At 43.5% G+C, this 21844-nt stretch overlaps 2 protein-coding genes across 2 annotated transcripts in view; one reads left to right on the top strand and one right to left on the bottom strand.

Annotated features, from left to right (window-relative positions):
* asic2 (acid-sensing (proton-gated) ion channel 2) overlaps positions 1-21844 on the top strand; it is a 483037-nt gene that overhangs the window by 380985 nt on the left and 80208 nt on the right. The window lies entirely within an intron of this gene.
* LOC139343766 (protein HEG-like) overlaps positions 17662-21844 on the bottom strand; it is a 43290-nt gene continuing 39107 nt past the window's right edge. Inside the window, exons 3-13 of the mRNA XM_070981555.1 lie at positions 21699-21797; positions 21504-21613; positions 21356-21414; positions 21112-21251; positions 20888-21022; positions 20136-20178; positions 19913-19950; positions 19729-19816; positions 18896-19082; positions 18024-18223; positions 17662-17941 (exon numbers count right to left, since the gene is read on the bottom strand). Coding sequence (XP_070837656.1) covers positions 18098-18223; positions 18896-19082; positions 19729-19816; positions 19913-19950; positions 20136-20178; positions 20888-21022; positions 21112-21251; positions 21356-21414; positions 21504-21613; positions 21699-21797 — 1025 coding nt within the window. The 3' untranslated portion in view covers positions 17662-17941; positions 18024-18097. The remainder of the gene's footprint in view (positions 17942-18023; positions 18224-18895; positions 19083-19728; positions 19817-19912; positions 19951-20135; positions 20179-20887; positions 21023-21111; positions 21252-21355; positions 21415-21503; positions 21614-21698; positions 21798-21844) is intronic.

Below are 21844 nucleotides of genomic sequence, written 5' to 3'. Positions count from 1 at the left end.
AATGTCCAACTGAACAAAGGTTCCCGACCTGCTGAGGTATTTCTGATACTGCATTTGTCTACAAATCATATAAAACTAAAAGAGAGTTACCAGAAGAAGGTTATGGCCCCATCATAAAAACACTGTGCATTTTTGGATATAAGGAAGTGATGGACAAAAGGGAAATTGTCATAGAGAAGAATGAGTACAGCCCATCATGGACAAACAGTTGTTCTCCTTCCACTGTCCTTTTCATACTGATGATTGCTTCAAAGCTCAGTGCTGCTTCTCTATTTCTATTTAAATGGAAATGACAGCAAGTTTCAATGACAACCGATGTCACTCTGATCGAAGACTGAAAAACTTCCCCCACTTCACCTCATGCACAGCGTTTCTTAAATTACATGTTAACAGTCTGATGCTTGTTTTTGTGAGTTTTCTAGGTGTCCTGTGTTGGTAAAGTTGCAGACAGTCAGTCAGTGTAATATAGTTGAAATAGTGGAGTAATTAAGAGCACACTCTGCCTTGCACGTCTAACAGGGAGCCTTGTCTCTGAGGATTTAACCCAAAACCGGATAATCCCCTGCAGACAAAAGGGATGACTGGGTCAGGCAGGGTGTCAAGTGGGTCTAAGGTCGGCCTGCGAGCACACACTCAGGAGGATGCGGATAAGAAGGTCCGGCTTTGCCCACCAACTCGAATAAGAACGACTGCTAGTAACACAGAAGTCAAATAGGTGCAGTGTGGGACTGTATCTTTTGCTGAGGAGGCGTCTGTCTCCAGCTGCATCTCACTTCATATCACTAACAGTAGCAGAAACAAAGAGAGACGGAGCCAAACGTAAGCACTGATGTTTGTGCTGCACTTAATAATAATTCTTAATAGTAATTCTTTGTCTGTATTAATTACACACCAGAACAAATCCCGAGCAGCCCATACAGCTCTCCTGAAATATTTTCAGTTTATTGTTGGGGTTGGGGGAAAGAACGTTCCTGAAATACTTCTTTATCACATCCAGCAGCACTGCGAGAAGGACGGAGCTGATTTTTAAAGACGGCACAGAGAGCAGGAGACGAACTGACAGGTTGTGACCCAACAATCAGGAAGAGCCTGAGGCCAAAAGGCAGCATCTCATTAGGAGGCTGAGGAGTCATATGTGGAGAGCTGACCGACAGTGATGTGATGTGTGTGTGTGTGTGTGTGTGTGTGTGTGTGTGTGTGTGTGTGTGTGTGCGCGCGCGCGTGTGCAGTGTGACATCTGAAACAAGCTGATTAAAGACAAAAATGCTGGAGGCATGCTGGACTGCAGCTCACAGCTAATTACGCTGGGTCACCAGGGGCGACCTCACAGGGGCAACTCCGAGTCACCTCAAACGCTGGAGGTGAAGGGCTGGGAAATATTTCAGTGTTCCAATATTAGTCAAAATATACTGCAAGTGTTTCACTGTGGACATACACTGCACACTGAGCTAGAGCTGAAACCATCACATGACTACTTGGTAAATTACCTGACAACCTTTTTGCTAATTGATTAGTAGTTAGAAAGTCATTTTCAAACAAAAGCAGTTCCAGTGTCTAAAACATTTGTTGTTTTTCATTGTCTTATATGATAATCGAGTAAATATTCGGTTTTGGATTGTTGGTTGCGCAAAACAAGACACTAGATAACATGCAATCAATGAATCCTTAAAATAACAAGGTGCAGCCCTTCACCCCCCACTTTATTAGGCACACCTAGCTAAAAATTAAGCTGTCTAATACAAAGGTATCCCAATAAATTCTTCCTTTACAAACGTAATCATGTTAATCTTCTTGATATGAATGTAGGCTGGACCCTATTTTTACAACTTTATATCCTCTATTGTGTAGAAATACATCATATTTTATAAACTAATCCTACAGACTGTTTTGTGTATAAAACCCTGCAAAACTACCTGCAATCTGCTAAGCATACCTTTTTAATAAATGCAGTAAAAAGTACAGTGTTTTCCCTGTAGAGTAGAAGTAAAAAGCAGTTAACGCTCACATAGTTTTATAACCAATAATCAAAGCTGGTTGCTGCGTTTCTAAACCTTTATTTTCCTCATTGCTTTGTGGGATTTATTGTGTTTTGCTAACGTGGTTTTTATGAGTCTGCAAATTCTTAATAATTTTCTAGGATGTTTCCTGGAAATAACTATGTAATTTGTTAGTATTTATAGACAAAATGTAGTTCTGTTCTTTTAGTTATTTTTGATCAAGTTCGCTGTAGTTCGTTCATAAGAAGTTGATGTTTTCCAGAGGAATCTCCCTGAAACTGCTGCTCTTTTGAACCCAAGTTTATTTTTCATACCTGTTGAATCCATATTTTAATCACGTTTTACTCTGCTAACAACTTACCGCAAATGAAACAATGAAACACTTCTTCCTTTATAATCAGTAACCAATCACACAATCGAGTCAGCCAAAAGTCAGTGACATGTACTTTTATCACTCAATGCAGACAAAAACAGTGTTTATCATTAACAGATGAGTGATAAAATAAACCTAAAACAAGCTCGTCCTGCGAAGACTTTGCTCTCCTACATCTCACATAAACTTTATGTCGGCTGGGATTGAGGCTCTTCCTGTTACAAACAAACGTGAGGCCTGACGCACACGTGTCGCCCAATGCACACACACAAAATCTCAGGCCCACTGATAGCATGGCTGCAAATAAAGGCTGAAAATGTGCATGAGGCCAGAGCTGCAAGATTATTGGCCAAATAATCGATCAGTTGATTGACAGAAAATGCTTTTAATTTAAGCAAAAATACCAAATGAGCTCTGGCTGCAGCCACTCAAATGTGCCGATTTACAACTTTTCATTGTTTTATATGTAGCAGTAAATTGAATATATGACTGTTAGTCAGACAAAAGCTAATTGAGGACATTGCTGTTTCCTCTATTAACCTTTTGTCTATTAAGCAATTTATCAATTTTTCTACTATAATATGAAAAAAGTGGTTAGACGCGGCCCGACATGGGTGGGTTCATTCCCATAACCGTGTGTTCACTCCTGACGATGACATTGTAAATGATTAACTGTATGTGGCCTTGCAGAGGAAACCGTAGCAGAGATTTCTTATAGAGGGCACAAGAAAACGTGGCGCCAGGCTCAGAGGAGGAGGATCATGACCCTCAGGAGGTCTTTTCATCTGGACCTCTTTACTGCTACTTCAGACACACTCAGTCACGCCCCAAACTGGAGCCTCCATCACCTCCCAGTCTTCCTCGAGCTCCATCTGAGTCTGTTCTATAGAAGTCGACACATGACAGGAGGGGAATCACACAAACAGCCCGCAGGCCTGCAGCGAGGCTCCAGCACATGACTCTATGGGAACCTTAAATCACAGAGATGCACTTCAGACCGGTTCAAAACAATGCAAAGGGTGACCAATGGATTTAACTGCAGCTAAGCTTAGCAGGTCTGTACAGTAGAAGGAAAGTAAAGAAGGAAAAGGTGTATTTTTCTTCAGAAACTTCAAGAAGTAGCACAAGTTGTTCCCTTTAATTGTATTCCTCAGAAAAAATGTGACAATTATTATTAAATTTTCTATGTCCTCGGCTCAAAACTACACTTAGCTAGTTTGAAACATCAGATTTGCCTCCGTCTCCCTCTTGTGCCTGACAAAGTCTGATATGTTGTATTTCCATAGATATAATGTTGCTGATAACTCCTCAAAAAAATGTCACAATCATCACTTTATTCAAACATAACTGTAATCTGCCTACACATGATTTTCCATCACTAATCACAGGACAGCAGATCATAAACATGCATTGAGCAAATATATATATATATATATATATATATATATATATATATATATACACACACACACAAATACATATATATTATAATTTCAGATATTAATTTCTATGTTATGGGTATATTATTTGCAAGAAGCCCTACTGAAATGCACAGGATATAATAATGAGGGATAGGGTTTGAGACGTAGCCTAAAACTTACTAAAATAAGGGTAAAAATGGCAGAAAAGAGGCCAAAAATACAAAATATCCCAAAATATAAGTAAGTAGTAGTAAAGTAGTAAAAGTACACATTTTTCTGCATCAGAAATTGTACTTGGATATTTTGGATATTTGGATATTTTGGTACCTTTTGCAACTAATTCTAATACTAATACTAATACTAATACTAATACTGATACTGATACTGCAGGTCACCTCATCTTTAAGAGCACACATTTAACTAAGTGAACTTTAACTCGTGAAAAGTGATGTGAAAATGTGTTTAGGACGCTCAAGTCAAATTCGGAGGAAAATGTTAGAACAAATACACATTTCCAAACAGTCTGACAGATTATTAAAGAGCGTGGACGTAAACTTGGCTCACCATTGAGGGCAGCGCCGAGCAGAAACACGGCGGACAGAAAGCTGAGGTTCATGTTTCCAGTCTTCGGTGTGAGAAAACGGATGGTCTCCGAGGGACCAGCCGGTTAGGAAGCTCCGAGTGCTGCCAGGATAAAGGTGAAGATAACGGTGCTGTATCCTCCAGGACGTCTCCTCTGCGGCTGCTACAGGTGGCTCAGTCTGGGCGTTGCCGCCTCTGACAGCATTAAAAGCTTTAGTCCCTCCTCTGATTGGCCGGATCTCCTGTCACTCATCATTACTGCGCAGCTCAGCCTCCACCCGTGGACCAGCACCTGAACCATAAACCTGTGTGGTCATCCGCAGAAAGAGGAACTGCTGCACTGTTTTTAGCTGATGTTTCAACAGAGTGAAGTAATTACGTGCTTTGGTGAAGGAACAACCTCAATACTGACATTAATATCACATATCACAGCACAACAAAGCCAGTTTACGTTCTCTGAAAAGACAGATGAGACCACAAACTGCACAAACTAACTAAACTCCAGCTAATTCAAACATGGACAAAGAGGTGGGGCTTGGGTGGAGCTGAAGTGGGCTGAATGGAGTCTGGTTGCTTAAACCTAGTGACTATCTGTCTTAATAATAGTAACAATCTAAACAAGTGATTTAAAGATTCACCCCCGTGCAGTTGTCATGAACGGGGAAATTAGTTTTAGGGACCAAAACTGGCTGCAAACATATTTATTTCCACTGTAAAGTCTGGCATTTTCATATGGGGGTCTATGGGGGCATTTGATGAACTGCAGTTTTTAGCACTTCAGTGTTGACTTCATTTTTCAGTGCTGGAGATGTTGCTTGGATAAGACTCAGAATGTGTGAGGATATTATAAACAGGCTAGAAATATCAAATAAGACTAAGAGTTTACAGCTATGCTAATGCTAGTGGCTATGTAGCAGTTCTCAGCTAAATGTTCACAATTACCACTGGCAGATATGATTTATTATGTTCATCTTAATTTGTGTGTAAGCTTTTGATAATTAGCATTAACACAAAGTACAGCTGAGGATAATGGGGATCGTTTGTTTTGCAGGGTTTTTTTTGAGTGGATGGTGGCATTTAAGCCACAAATATCAACCTCTTGGTGATAGAGGCTAATTGTCTATTATGGGTTTAGCCTCTGGGGATAACAGCCAGTGTTTCAGGGCTTCTAGTGTCACCAATGGTTATCCAGATGATGGATGGCCAAGGCATTAAATGGAAACCAGATTTTTCAGAAACCAAAACGCTGTCCCTTGCCAACAGCTTCTGCATTCATATACATTTATCTGTTTGGAGTCATGAATGTGTACATTTATTTTGTGCCAATCTGTCTAGTAGGTGTTTAGGAGATGCGAAAGATGAAATGTTCAGGGATCATCAAAGTCATTAAATGATGCATCCTCTGGGCATCATGAACATCTGTGCCAGACACATTGTTTAGCTGTCAAGAAGTGTCATAAAGACCTAATAACCTCATGGTTCCTGGACCAGACACCGACCTTCATCCTGAGAGCCATGTCAGCATGAACTAAACCTGCACTGAACTGAAATAATAATTCATCTTCTGTGTGTCCACTCATATCTGACAGATGTTAGCATCTTCATAATATCAATAAGTCTGCCAATGGACTAAATTTCAAGCTACGCTGACGACACACAACTTTATGTTGTCATGTCTCCTGATGGACCAACAGATGCTCCATTTAGCTGTATTTTAGATGTCCAGCTCTGGAAAGCAGCAGAGTTAAGAAAAAACTGAAGGTTCAATCATTGTTCCTGAAGCTCAGAGAGCCAACTACAAACCTTTGATTCAGATCAGGGACCTTTCAATTGTCCCTAAAGTCAGAACTAAAACCAGATGAAGGGGCAGATGAAACGCTCTAACCCAAACCTAACCCTGCGGTCAAGTCCATCAGGTGGTGGTTAACGTCAGTATTAACAAGCTGTTCATTTGCCTTCTCCTTTTAATGCTGTCTGTAACATCTTAATTTCCCCAGCGTTGAATCAATAAAGTTATATCTTATCTTATCTGGTCAAGTCCCACTTCAGGGGATGAACCAGAGTAAATAATTTAAACTCTAAATCCTGCAATTGTATGTCAGAGAAAAGGGAGGTTGGAGGAGAAGAAAGCTGATTTGACACATTTGTACGTTTAAGTTAATCAATAGCTTAAATATCATTCTCCTCCTCCAGAGAACACGTTACCAGAGCTCTTTCACAAGCACTCCAACCCTGTGCCAGTGTTTAATGACACAAAAAGCTGCGATCAGAGATCCTGGTTACTAACTATTTCTTCCTCACAGAAACAAGTACTGCCTCAAGGAAATTAGGCACAGCCATAATAGGTTAATAAACAGGGCAGTTATGACCGACCTTTACACTTTTGTTTGTTGTGCTACATTTCCTCTCTATCAAAACACGTCATGAGCTTAACAGTCTATGACTGTTTGTCAATGAAGTTTTGTCTCTTTGGAAATTGGGAGTATGCCCCTTTTTATTGCACGAGTGACACTGTTTTTACATTTGTCTGTGGGCAACGCAGGTATTGAATTGAACAAGATCAAATGATGGTTATCAAAGGCTCGAATAAAACCTCTGTGGCATCAGACATTTTGGTCCTGTGGTCATCGTCGAATGAAGCCAGCTCACCAGATAAAATCCTGACTCGTTGTCAAGGAAGTGTTTTGTTTGTTTTCTTGTGTCGCTGCTACAGTACGAGCAATGATAGTATAAGCAGCCGTTTGGAGAGCTTGAATGAAAATCTTTCTTATTATCACAACAATAAAATTCCTAATATCGTCATTGGGACAGACAGCAACAAATTAGATATTTGATTAGTGAAAAATCTCATGTTTCAAGACATATTATGATTCACAATCTACATGAATATGAGCAGCAAAACACTTTTATTAACTACAGTAATGACAAGACATGAAGTACTTTGTAAGTGAATATTACAGAACTTGACCGGCGATCAAACAGACACATTGTGCGTCTGTTTAAATAAGGTTTGGACCTTATCTGAGAAAATTAACATGACTGGTTAATTTCTCATCCCGGCCTTTCAGCTCGTCAGTAAATTCATATGAGGCAGACTAATTTTTTTCGTGTTTTCAATGTTGCCATGACGCAGCTTTTACCGCTCTGCACTGGGACATCACATGACTCTATAAATACAGCACACCATTATATGTATAGGTACACTGTATTTCTATGCTATTACTTCTTTTTCATTCATGTGTTTGCATTTAATGTCGAATAAATTGGGTATATCGTCGTCACAGTGGTGAAGAAGTATTCAGTGCCACATCATGAAAATACTTCACTACAAGTTCTGTATTCAAAACTTTACTTAAGTATGTAAGTATTATCAGTAAAATCTAGTTAAAGTACTAAAAGTACAAATTCTGCTAAAATCATGTCCCTGTGTTTCACTATTAGTATTGCATTTTGCCACCGTATATTTAAGGCTGAGCTCATTTTAATGTACTATTGGGTACTTTAATCCACAGCAATGCATCATATTCTGTAAGATTATCATGTGTTTATAGCATGGTCGTCCTGTGAGAAGCACGTATCTCCAGAGTCAAAACAGCCCAGTTTTCAGCTTTGTGACAACACATTTTCCAGCTGATCCCACGGGTTTTTTAAAGAGTTTATTTAGCTGAGGAAGGAGAATTTTCTCATCCCATGAAGGCACATTTCACCCTTCAGTATTTCGACTAAATACTTGAAATTTGGAGAGTTTGTCGCAGTCTGGGTTGAGAGGAGATCATGGAAAAACAAATGAATCATACGTGCTTTCCCTCATTTTCAATGGTTTGTTTACATACATTTAGTTTACAAAAGTACCGTCATTCACACAGTTAATTTCAAGGAAATAAGTCTGATTTTAACAGCTGAATGACTCATTTGAAGGTGAAGTCTTGGTATTCGTGCTGCAGATTACAGCTTCATGAGGAGAGATAAGATTTTACAGGAGTGACCGTAAACCATCTGGTTCATTAAGTCCTCATCGTTAAACGAGAGAAGCTGCTTTTAGAGGCACAACTATGAGTACAGCAGGCCTGAATTTGAAAAGTCCATGTGAACAAATGAGAAATGTGATGAAGCCGAACTGTTGTCCTGTTTGAACTTCTTGTAGTTACTGTGACGGCAAAGCAAAAGGGCCACCAGCACCACCTAGTGGTGGAAATGAGTCAGTAAAGCTCTTCTGTGCAGAACAGGAAATAACAGGCATCCTTTGACAGCATCCTCTCGACACCTTTGACATGTCTAACACCCCTCAGCTCATAAAGGACGACAGCAGCAGTTCTTGATAACAGCATTTTTTATTGTTTTCTCCCTAATCAGTTTTAAATTCATTGGAAAAGTACAGTCTTGTAAACCCTGTCACAAGAACCCGAAAGAAGATAAAAATGGAAGATATCATCAGCTACAAAATTTGGCGGTGATTAAAAAAAAAAAAAAAATTGGGAAAGAATTAAAGTAAAATAAATTTTATACAGGGGGTCAAAATTCAGCAAAGTAAGATTTAGTGTTTTGTACATTTTTTTTGTAAACAAGCATATTGAGACAATATGGCAAATCAGATTTGGAGGAGAGGTCGAAGTGAAGCAGCTGAACACTGGCTAGCATGACGCATCGACAGAAATCCTTCAGCCTCGACGGGTCACACAAACGTCACGTACACAGATGCTTAAAAATAGTCGCACAGAAATATGACATCTTTTCTTTTTATACATACAGCAGCATCTCTGCTACATACATCAAACCTTAACAGGATGAGAATAAACAGTAAATACATATTTAACTTAAAAAAACAAAACAAACAACCAATACTTTGCATTTGCAGGAAACCTTGCAGGCAGGCACAGAAACAGAGCATCAGTATAATTAAAAGAAAGATGACACTTAAAAAAAATAGCAATAATAATAATAATAATAATAATAATAATAATAATAATAATAATAATAAAAAAGGAGCACTAAAAAATTTTAATAAGAATAACTTTCCACTTTTGAGTGCGTCTTTCGTTTGTTATTCATCCACCTGTTGAGTGCGTTTTTTGTTTCCCGTTTGTTTAATAAACGACGTTTTGATTTACGTAAATCCTGTCTGCGGGTCTGCATCTCTGGGTCTGACTATCTGGTGGCTGAACAGCCTAACACCTACCATTGTACAGGCCTGGCGGGCCACCAGGCCAAAAAAAAAAATCAGTATGCCAAAAATAAGCCACCTATCCATTTATTCATAAATCAATAATCAATAATCATTTACATTTAGGAGCGCCTCTGTGCAGCGCAACGTGAGTCAACCTGCTTCGTTGCCTAGTAATGATGCGAGTACTGCTGCTGAGAGCGCGGGCATATTTTATGGGATGTTTAAGGTTTGTAGCTAGCCAACTACAGCTCCGCCGAAGAAAAGAAAAAATATCGCGGGCGACAGACAACTTACCCTACGTTTACACGTAGCAGGGTATTTTGGAAAAAGGATATTTCAGCCCCTCCGTTTTCAAAAATAACATCGTGCACACTACATCGTTTTCAAAAATGTTGTCGTTTACAGGAACCCGGAGAAACACGCCGTCGAACGCATCATAACTATGCCAAACCAACGGGCACGAGTGTAAACATAGGTTGCTCACATGATGACGTTAAGTTTTCAGTCGCATGATGTGACGTTTCGGAATCTAAAACGCTCATTTCAGAAATCTCCACTTTGATCAGAGTTTTTAAAAATGATCGTTTTCCCTGAAAAAAAAAAAAAAAAAAACTCGTGACCGCGCTCTGATTGACCCCACCACCACGGGTGACCAACTAGGCTGGGATCTGGAATGACTTTATTTTTGTTCTGATTGAGCTTCTTTTTTTTATGGTAAGCAATAATGATGAAAATAACACAGACATAAGCTGGTTTTCCACTAGAACCACTATGGGGTCATTTTTCTCCAGGCAATGTCAAATGTATATAACTCTGTTATAATGAAAACAAATAAAAAACTTCTATGTTTAATGTTTGTTAAATGCTTTAATTATTTCTAACTGATAGAATCACAATTATGTGTAGGAAATTCCCCTACCGCAATGCCTTGGTGAAGTTCTTCTCTAAACCGAGAAAAATCAAGTGCAGCACAGAACAATGCACATTGTGTGGTTGAAGTGCCAATGTGTAATCAAGCATGTTCCATTTGTATGCAATAAATGCACCTTATTAAGTCACCCTCTCCTTGTGATCTTTAATACAGCCTGGGTGAAAAAAAATTTGAATGCAATTATAATAATTGCAGAATTGCAGACTGCTTGCTGTGTCACCTGACTTAATCCAACTGCACCAATAGATCATCCCACGCGTCTCGTCTGTTCAGGGTTTTTTGACTTTGGCACGGAGGCGGGTAGCGAAGGTGAGGCCACCGACTGGCCGAACCCACACTCCAGTGGGGAGTGTACATGTTCTTGTCGGCATAGAGGGGGTTTCGCGAATGGGAACTGGTGAACGGTCCTGAGACAGGAGCCCCGGGGCCCACAGAGAAGCTGGCACTGTGGCTGGTGCACTCCAAAGCCTGCAGCAGGAAGCAGGAGGAGTCGTGCATCATGACGGTCTTGTCTCCAGACGGGCTGGGGACGTCAGGGGTTGTGGCCGATGTCGGGGCCATCGGCCGGGGCGGGGTTCAGCCCCACGTGGTGGTCGCCAATGTCAAAGTGAACGTCGTGGTGCAAGCCGTCAGGCTTCTGGGCATAGTGGTGAAGGATGCTCTGCAGCACCTTGTCTAGTATTCCCGACTTGTCGAGACTCAGAGGTCCATCATGCTGGAAACGACGCCCTGAATGACGGACTGCTGGGAAGACAAGTGAACAATGCCGACATCGTACTCGCCGCTGGTTCCCCCGACCGCCACCAGCCCTGATGAGGTTGCATTGTTTGCTGTGTGAAGGTTAAGTCAAACACCACGTCCTCTCTCTCTGTGACTCTTTAATTTGTGTTATTTCATTCACAGACAGACGAGTGTTAAATTCCAGCCACTGATTTAAGCTACAGATCAGGATGAAACACAGTGAACACACACATTTACTCTGTACATGCAAACAAAAAATGAACACACCACATGTGTATCTGATTTGTACCCCTGTATGCCAGTCACAGTGTGCTCCAGTGACCCAGTGCCCAAGATTAAGGCCTGGCAAAGCCAGATTTAGCCTCCCAGCAAACCAAATCCCAACTTTAAAGAGCCTGTAAGGAGCAGCCTCCTGGAGTCTAATGCCACAGCAGCGCACTGCCGGCAAGTTTTACACAAACACCAACTTAAAACTTCCAAGGCCTTCAAACACTTCATCACTCAGCATGACAAAGTGCTGCAGAGCAGGCAGGGAGGTGCAGTATTTCTGTGTAAAATGCAACATCAACCCCACCTCTAAGAATAATCTCATTAACATAAGGATTCATGTGGCCGTTCACATAGGCCCAAAATCCTTCTGCTGCTGCTGTGATCTGCATAATGAACTGCACCAGTGCCATTATTCAGTTTGAATGAGAGCGGTGGTGTTTGCTAAAGCAATACAGCAAATAAATGTTGAACTCTGCGTTGATTTCCAGACATACTGAATTCAAGAAGAGTCACAGGACAGATTGACTGAAATGAAAAGGGGCCTTGTGGACTTCGAGTTATGTTTGTATTTGTTATGTTTATATTCAGTGTTACTCACTCAAACAGCGCGTCCTTGAGGTCTCACTAATCTGCTGTTGTGTATTTCAATCCTCATTTAACATTTAAAAAGCTCATCTAAGACTGAAGTACTTCAATTTCACCACCGTGGTTATCCATGTTGTCAAGCTTGCAGTCTTCTTCTCTGCATTTGCAGGTGTATCTCAGCAGGTCAGCGCCACCTATTGACCAGTGCCAGGATCAGAGATTCCAAGGAATCTAGGAGGGCGACGCGCCCTCAACCTAGATTAGCGCGGACCATCCATCCATCCATCCATTGTCTTCCGCTTATCCGGGGCCGGGTTGCGGGGGGAGCAGTCTGAGCAGGGACGCCCAGACTTCCCTCTCCCCGGACACTTCCTCCAGCACTTCCGGGGGGATCCCGAGGCGTTCCCAGGCCAGCCGAGTGACATAGTCAGCGTGTCCTGGGTCTTCCCCGGGGCCTCCTCCCGGTGGGACATGCCTGGAACACCTCCCTAGGGAGGCGTCCAGGGGGCATCCGATAGAGATGCCTGAGCCACCTCAGCTGACTCCTCTCGATGCGGAGGAGCAGCGACTCTACTCTGAGCTCCTCTCGGGTGACAGAGCTCCTCACCCTATCTCTAAGGGAGCGCCCCACCACCCTGCGGAGGAAACTCATTTCAGCCGTTTGTATCCGGGACCTCGTTCTTTCGGTCATGACCCAAAGTTCATGACCATAGGTGAGGGTAGGAACGTAGATTGACCGGTAAATTGAGAGCTTCGCCTTTCGGCTCAGCTCCTTCTTTACCACGACAGACCGATACAGCGACCGCATTACTGCAGCCGCTGCACCGATCCGCCTGTCAATCTCACGTTCCATCCTTCCCTCACTCGAGAACAGGATCCCAAGATACTTAAACTCCTCCACTTGAGGCAGGAATTCTCCCCCAACCTGAAGGGAGCAAGCCACCTTTTTCCGGTCGAGAACCATGGCCTCGGACTTGGAGGTGCTGACTCTCATCCCAGCTGCTTCACACTCGGCTGCGAACCGCCCCCGCGCATGCTGAAGGTCCTGGCTCGAGGTAGCCAACAAGACAACATCATCCGCGAAAAGCAGAGACAAAATCTGCCGGCCCCCGAACCGAACCCCCTCCGGCCCCTGGCTGCGCCTAGAAATCCTGTCCATAAAAATGATGAACAGAACCGGTGACAAAGGGCAGCCCTGCCGGAGTCCAACATGCACCGGGAACAGGTCTGACTTACTGCCGGCAATGCGGACCAAGCTCCTGCTCCGGTTGTACAGGGACTGTACAGCCCTCAACAGAGAGCCTCCAACCCCATACTCCTGGAGCACCTCCCACAGAATGACGCGAGGGACACGGTCGAATGCCTTCTCCAAGTCCATGAAGCACATGTGGACTGGTTGGGCAAACTCCCACGAACCCTCAAGCACCCTGTGGAGGGTATAGAGCTGGTCCAGTGTTCCACGGCCAGGACGAAAACCGCATTGTTCCTCTTGAATCCGGGGTTCGACTATCGGCCGGATTCTCCTCTCCAGTACCCTGGAATAGACAGGGAGGCTGAGGAGTGTGATCCCCCGATAGTTGGAACACACCCTCCGGTCCCCCTTTTTAAAAAGAGGGACCACCACCCCAGTCTGCCAGTCCAGAGGCACTGTCCCCATCTGCCACGCAATGCTGCAGAGGCGTGTCAACCAAGACAGTCCTACAACATCCAGAGACTTGAGGTACTCAGGGCGGATCTCATCCACCCCCGGCGCTTTGCCACCGAGGAGCTTGCGAACTGCCTCAGTGACTTCAGCCCCGGTGATGAATGAATCGACCTCCAAGTCCCCAGTCTCTGCTTCCGCTACGGAAGACATGACAGAGGGATTGAGGAGATCCTCGAAGTATTCCTTCCACCGCCCGACAATATCCCCAGTCGAGGTCAACAGCTCCCCACCTCCACTGTAAACAGTGTTGACAGAAAGCTGCTTCCCCCTCCTGAGGCACCGAACGGTTTGCCAGAATTTCCTCGAGGCCGACCGGTAGTCCTCCTCCATGGCCTCCCCGAACTCCTCCCAGACCCGAGTTTTTGCTTCTACAACCGCCCGAGCTGCCGCACGCTTGGCCTGCCGGTACCCATCAGCTGCCTCAGGAGTCCTATGAGCCAACCAGGCCCGATGAGACTCCTTCTTCAGCTTGACGGCATCCCTTACTTCCGGTGTCCACCACCGGGTTCGGGGGTTGCCGCCATGACAGGCACCGCCGACTTTACGGCCACAGCTACAGACGGCTGCATCGACAATGGAAGTGGAGAACATGGTCCATTCGGACTCAATGTCTCCAACCTCCCTTGGGATCTGGTTGAAGCTCTCCCGGAGGTGGGAGTTGAAAACTTCCCTGACAGCGGGTTCCGCCAGATGTTCCCAACAGACCCTCATGGTACGTTTGGGTCTGCCAAGTCTGTCCTGCTTCTTCCCCTGCCAGCAAATCCAACTCGCCATCAGGTGGTGATCAGTTGACAGCTCAGCCCCTCTCTTTACCCGAGTGTCCAAGACATACCGCCGAAGGTCTGATGATACGACTACAAAGTCGATCATTGACCTCCGGCCTAGGGTGTCCTGGTGCCACGTGCACTGATGGACACCCTTATGCTTGAACATGGTGTTCGTTATGGACAAACTGTGACTAGCACAGAAATCCAATAACAGAACACCACTCGGGTTCAGATCGGGGAGGCCGTTCCTCCCAATCACACCCCTCCAGGTGTCACTGTCGCTGCCCATGTGAGCATTGAAGTCTCCCAGCAGAACAATGGAGTCCCCGGTTGGAGCACTTTCCAGTACCCCTCCCGGGGACTCCAAGAAGGCCGGGTACTCTACGCTACTGTTCGGCCCGTAAGCCGAAACAATAGTGAGAGACCTATCCCCAACCCGAAGGCGCAGGGAAGCGACCCTCTCGCTCAGCGGGGAGAACTCCAACACATGGCGGCTGAGCTGGGGGGCTATAAGCAAGCCCACACCAGCTCGCTGCCTCTCACCGCGGGCAACTCCAGAGTAGAAGAGAGTCCAGCCTCTCTCAAGGAGTTGGGTTCCAGAGCCCAGACTGTGCGTGGAGGTGAGCCCGACTATCTCTAGCCGGTACCGCTCAACCTCCCGCACTAGCTCAGGCTCTTTCCCCCACAGTGACCCGGCCACCAGGCGCTCGCCTGCGAGCCCCAACCCCAGGCCTGGTTCCAGGGCGGGGCCCCGGTGACGCCAATCTGGGCGACGTACGCTTCCTTAATTTGATATCTTTCATAGGGGCTTTTTGAACTATTCTTAGTCTGACCCGTCATCTAGAAACTGTTTGCCTTGGAAAACGCTATCAGAGGCATTACGCCCCGGACAACATAGCCTCTAGAATTATTCGGATACTCTAACTCCTCCACCACGCTAAGGCTGCAGTTCAAGGAGGAGATTAGCACAGACAATAAATTAAATTATTATTCCCAACAGAGAAAATAAAATCTTTCCATTGACATTAATGCCTTTGCTGAAATATGTGTGGGCTTATATATGTTGACCAGTCAGGATGAGTCATGGTTGGTAAATCTTTACAAGACTGACTTTAGTGATGTAGTTAGGTGTAAAATATGAATAAATTGACGTGCTGCATGACTGGCTTTATTTTCACTCTCACATTTAACTTCATTACATACAAATTTACAAGTGGATCGCCGATATTGTCTCCAAGTGTATTTTGGGTAAAATCGTCATCAACCGTCCACTACGTCATCAGTCATTTGTCAACAGAGTGCAAGCTAGGTGGAGCATTTTTACGGACTAAGCTAAACACGAGTGGCAGTTCATACACAGCACGCCTAGAGCTTGTGCATGACGTTGCTGAGCTGCTGCGTCTCTCGCGCATGTTCTTGTTCACATATCCTGCGTCTCGTCTGCGTGTCTGCAGCAGCGCAGCAACTGCCGGCTCCATCTGTTTACATGGAGTTTGAGTTTGATAATTATCGACAACAAAAATGATGATGTAATTTTACTTTACATGCGCTGGAACAGGGACTGAGCTACAGGAGGAGAGAGTGGGAGAGAGGGAAAGGAATAGAGATGATGGAGTACTTCTGTACCTCTCATATTGTGAAATATCTCGTCATGTGTGTCACATGTGCAGATACAGACATTGTAATGGCTGTGAAATATTCACAATACTGATTTGACTGCGGCGAGCCTTGGAATCTCTAGTTCATGCGCCGCAGCAGCCACGCAGGACTCGCGCGACTCTCACGCTGCTCATGGCGGCAGTGTGGACACTGTAACCTGCTTGTGTGGACGCCGAAATGAAAACCATGCCGTAATAACGCCACGCTCCTGTTTGGGGTCCAAAAGACCCCACTGTTACAGATTATTCATTGTTCCCTTTGCCACAAACTGGGCTCATTCACGAAAGGTGACAAAATCTAAAAATGATCATAAGGGCACATCAAGTGTCCTATAGGCTAGACAGGCTATACTTTTTTCCTTTTTCTTTTTTTCAAAATTATTCATAGACAAAAACACATTCAGTCTGTTATCCCCCATGGTGACATTAATCATGTTTGAGGTAAATTAGATGCCAGGTAGGTCAAACCATCTGTCAGACCCTAAGAAAAAAACTACTCAAAGTCATCTATTTTGTGTAAGAATCTATAGCTATCTAATGCTGTAGCTACTAGCTGCCATTAGCTCGTGAGCTCAGTTAGCAGTGGGCAACAAATGGGCTAGCATGCTAACTTCAGGAGCTATCTCTGTAACACAATGGTAGTGTTAGTGCATTTGTTGAATGTTTTAAACCAAAGTTCTGGCCATATCTCCCATGTTAAAGACAACCTGAAACTAACCGGTTGAGTAGATGAGCTCTCTTGAATCCTTATTTTTACTGCAGCTTCAGGGCGCTTTTTCTCTGGCAGCTCTGTTTGGCAGCCATATTAGTCCAGCAGAACTGTCTGTGGAGCATCAGTGGTCACTTTTAACTCTTCAGATATCCTACTCTAAAAAGACGATGATTAGTGACACAAAGTGGATGTAAAAGACTCACACATGCAAAAAAGTCTGAATCATGGGGCGATAAAGCTGTTGAAGTACTTATGTAGCGCAGTTATACTGATAGACCCACCAATGATGAGAAACAAGAACAGTGTGTAAATTAATTTATTTCCATTGCACTCACATGCACACGCACACACTCTGCCCAAAGATCCATTATTTAGAAAACCTTTACACACTTATAAAATAGTGCACTGTCTCAGAGATTAAGGATACATATATATGTAAGAGCTTTCAAAAGAAATGCATTCAATAGGCAATTGGCACATCCAGAGGCAGGCTTTATCACCAGCTCTGCATGTTTCATATTTGTCAAACAGACCATTAAAGAGGCACATTCTGCAAGTGCAGCTTCAACACACAAAGAGTACTCAGCTACAATACAAATCCCTTTTGAAAAACCTCAAACCAGGGATCCAGCCCCTTTGGTCATTCAAGATTTATTAATTAATTAATTTATTTGTTTATTTGTTTGTTTATTTATTTAAATAATCACGCCCGTAAGAAAAATATTTCGCTGTCCCTGAAAACCCACATTCAATTTACCTTTGATTTGAGAGGTAAACTGGTGGTAAACTTCACACCTCAGTGCAATTAGCAATGTAAGACGCTTCATTTTAAAGACTACAATGATTTCTTTAAAGCACAAAAAAGTCAAACATACTTACAAAAACAGGAGGATAATTATACTGAGCAATGGTGACATCTACTGGTTATAATTAGCACCATTTAGTTCTTCGCAAAGAACAGACATGATGCACACAACCTCACTTTAAACAAATTGCTCAAATGTTTTTGCTCGTATGAATGAATCTCTTTGGTTTCTGTTTGTCTTTGTGATTTAATCCATGCAAGTTCAAACGTGTTGAAATAACCTGGTCCTGCTCAGGAAATGTGCCTGTAGACCAAATGGGTAACTTCTTTTTGATCCCATGTCCCTCCTTCCTGCATGGATTCCATCCCCCGGCGGCCCGATGCTTTCAGTTTGTCTTCTCATCTCCTAAGTAGTACGGGTTCTCGTGGCCTTGAACCAGGTAGGAGTAGCGGGATGTATTTTTACCTTTGAAGGTCCTCATTCCCTCCGTGCTGAGATCATATGATCCCGTCTGAAATGTCAGTGGAAGCAGTGTATTAGTGTCTCTCAGATGTGGGGACTAGCATTGGCTGATCTTCTTCCAACTGTCAAACACTCGATTTAACATGAAGATGAAAGCAGACGGCTTTCCACAACAATCCAGCTTCCCATCACCTGAAAACACTGTCACCACGATTCTCATGTGGCCGGTCTACACAATCAGAAGGGGAATCGAGGAAAATCAAAAGCTAAAAGCAAAGCCATGCTTTACCTTTTTCCATCCTTTCTGCTTCAGATGAAACCCCTAAAGCAACACACTGGGAGTCAGGCAAAGCAGGAGCATGGGAGGGAGCTACATGCTAGCATGACTGGGTTCAACATACTGGTGGGCATTGGATTGAAAACATGTCATTAAGGCAATTAATCTGTGATCTGAATCACACTAGATGGTCATCTGCACGGTGAGCACGGATTTGTTGATTTGCTGGTTGAAGTGTCAAGATTTTTCACCTGCGAATGGTCACATACACGCTTACTGGGTGGGTTTAAGGTTAATCAGCAGATGCAATCTGGATGCAAGATGGCGGGGCAACATTGAACAAACTGATTTAGTGGACGGTCGACACGACGCATGACTGAGTCTGAGGATTAGTGGGAAGTTATTTAAGTGACAGAGACGACGGGAGAACATGTGGTAACTCACTGCGCTGTTGGTTTGTTGCGTTCTGTCCCCCAGGACATCGGTGTAGGCCGCTTCTCTCATCTCCATCGAACGAGATGAATTCCATTTAGTGGTGGCACGGGGGATGGGGACGACACCAGCGGGCCAGGACTCACCTATGGAGTATGGACTGCTGCTGTCGTCTGGCTTTCTCTTGGAGTATCTCCTCCTGATGTACAGACAACACGAATACAACATTTTTCTATTTTCCTTTTCAAATCCAACAATGAATTGATCTTACAAAGAAGTTCTGCGCTTGTACCCAAAGTCTGATATAGCTCATTCCTCTGGATCATAGAGCTCCATTGATCTCCCAAAACTATTCAAAACTGAAATGAAACCCAGTGAAAAATGTTTTCACGTCTATATTTCTGTGTTTTTGGACAACAATGCAGCTAAGCTAGCGTCATCACATCATTATTATTATTCACTATGAACTGCCACAGAAAGAGTAGAGATGCTGGAAAGATTGATGACAATAAGAAAAATACTGAATACCGCCAGCCTCATCCTTTAACGCTCTGAAGTATTCATTTGATTGAAAAGTGAGCTTTTTAGACATTCAGGCTACAAATACACATTGAAATATAGGCATTAAGATACTGAAACAACACTTCAAAAATCACTTTTCAATGAAAATTTTACCTAAATTTTACATCTTCTGACCTGCAAACAGCCAGAGTGATATTTACCGGGCTAATGTGGCTCAAATGCAAACATGCATTTCTTCCAGAGAGCTGCTGTATGAGTTGGATTTATACAGAATGACTCAAAGCAAGTCAGTGTTAATGTTGGTAAAGTTGTGAGGACCTTACCAGCCATGGTAACTGATCACAGCCAGGACCAGGATGAGAAGAATTCCTCCCAGTACACAGGAGACGACCACCACTGCCAGCAGAGACGCTGTAAACACACACAGAGACATATTTAGACCTTCATGGGTCAGCACATCACTGCTGCAGCATCGTTTTTTGCCTTTGAAATACTGCTGTTACTCACAATCATTACAGTTGAAGCCACCATATCCAAATTTACACCTGCAGGACAAAACAGAGCAGTTAAACATGATGGAATTAGGATTTCAGGGCTGTCCTGTCGCATGTTCATGGAGTTTAACTCTGAATCCACACGGGGGAGCCAACTTCACATCATGCGCACCACACACGCTACACCCCACATACAAAACTGAGCCTGTTAACAAAATTAAAATGTGTGCACTCACGACTTGCACTTGTCTCCGTCTGGCTCCTGTCCACTTGGACACCCTGCAAAGGGAAACAATCATTTAATCATACAGTGTTTTTCACAAAGACTGAAATAAGAATAAGAGGCTACAATTTCAGACTCCATCACGGTGGATGGAGTCGTACGGTTCGTCTGGTTGCACATGTAATGAAAACATGAGCACAATGAGAGCCTCTTCATACGGAGGCTCCATGATGACCATTACAAACCAGCACATAAGTGCACATTATGTTACAAAGGAACGGTATGCAGCACTTATTTATCAGCTCTTCTTATAGCTGATCTCCTTGGTCACGACTCTCCAGAGAGAGAGAAAGTTGTGATTCCCCCACGTGTTTCCAGGGAAACAACCCCGTTAAAAAGAAATAAATTACAGAGATAAATGAAGTCGGTGCCAAGGGTCGGCATGGAGAATAGGCCACAGCTCTTGACCTCGTCTCTGAGTCTCGCTCCCTGTTGCTTCTCCCCCTCGTTCTCACACACCAAGTTTTTCACTGAGGATAAGGAGGTTTTGTTAAAGCTCTCTCAACTGTAGATCAGCTGGGAAAACTTGGGTCATCAGCTCTTTTGCTCCACACATGAGACTTTAGTGGTTTATAGTGTTATGGCAGCAGGACTTTTCCAAGATTACACATTTTTGACTGTAAAAGACACAACATTGACTCCTGGAGTGTGGTCTGCTCTGCTTCTTGGTAAAGGAGGTAAAGATTGTTAAACAGTCGTACTTACCGAGGCAGCTGGTGTTTGAGTAGAAGCTGTTGATGTAGCCAGTTTTACAGGAACAACGAGCCCGGCCATTTTCATGAGTACATTTTGCAGAGATGGAGTCACAAGGTAATGGCTCCACATCACACAGGTTTTCAGCTAAGACAGAGAGGATATAAAACTGGAATATGAGAAAAACTTGAGAATATGAGAAAAAAACAAAATTAAAAGCCAAAAGCAGAACTTACGTGTAAAATCAGCACCAGACAACACTCCACCTGTGTCAGAGGACTTGTTTATAGCCTTTTCAATTAAGTCTCTAACAGCATCTTCACTGGTATTGGTGTTTTCAAAGATGTTGTTTACGGTTGCTCTCACACTTCCTTCTCTAGAGAATTATACAAAAGCACCAAATAGTTACAAAGAAAGAAAAATCTAACTTTTGTGACATGTGGGATATTTTTCTGCAGCAGAGAAAGATAAAATACTCACTCAAGGCGAACAACCTCAGACCTCTGGTACCCAGGCACATCTTTGAGAGCTTCATAGAGCTATGACACAGAATAATCATGGAGTTTAATGTCTTAGAGAGGAGCATTTATTTTAACATTTCAACGTGCTTTGTGAGCTCACAACCCACCGCTGCTGAGATATTTTTTGCTGTGTCCTGGAATATTTTTGAGGACCTGTTCTTCATGTCATCTTTAAACTCCCAGTTGGGGAGATGAAGCTCACCTGGGAACACTTGAGCTGAGTGAAGAAGACGAGAGGAGAAAATAAGGCAAAAGTCTGACCAACACCACTCTGTTGTAACTGTTTCACCTTATGTTCTTACCGGGTACACAGCGGCCATTCTGCAGGAAGGTACCAGAGCGACACTGGCAAACGCCTTCAAGACAAACGCTGTCAGCTGGGCACGGGACAGCAGGACACTCTGATGACAGATGGAAGAAAAATGAAAGACACAAAACAAGTACCACT

The sequence above is a fragment of the Chaetodon trifascialis genome, chromosome 15 (genome assembly GCF_039877785.1).
Source record: "Chaetodon trifascialis isolate fChaTrf1 chromosome 15, fChaTrf1.hap1, whole genome shotgun sequence".
NCBI classification, from domain to species: Eukaryota; Metazoa; Chordata; class Actinopteri; order Chaetodontiformes; family Chaetodontidae; genus Chaetodon; species Chaetodon trifascialis.
The sequence above is the reverse complement of the archived record's forward strand: the minus strand, read 5'-3'. Positions and strand labels throughout refer to the sequence as shown.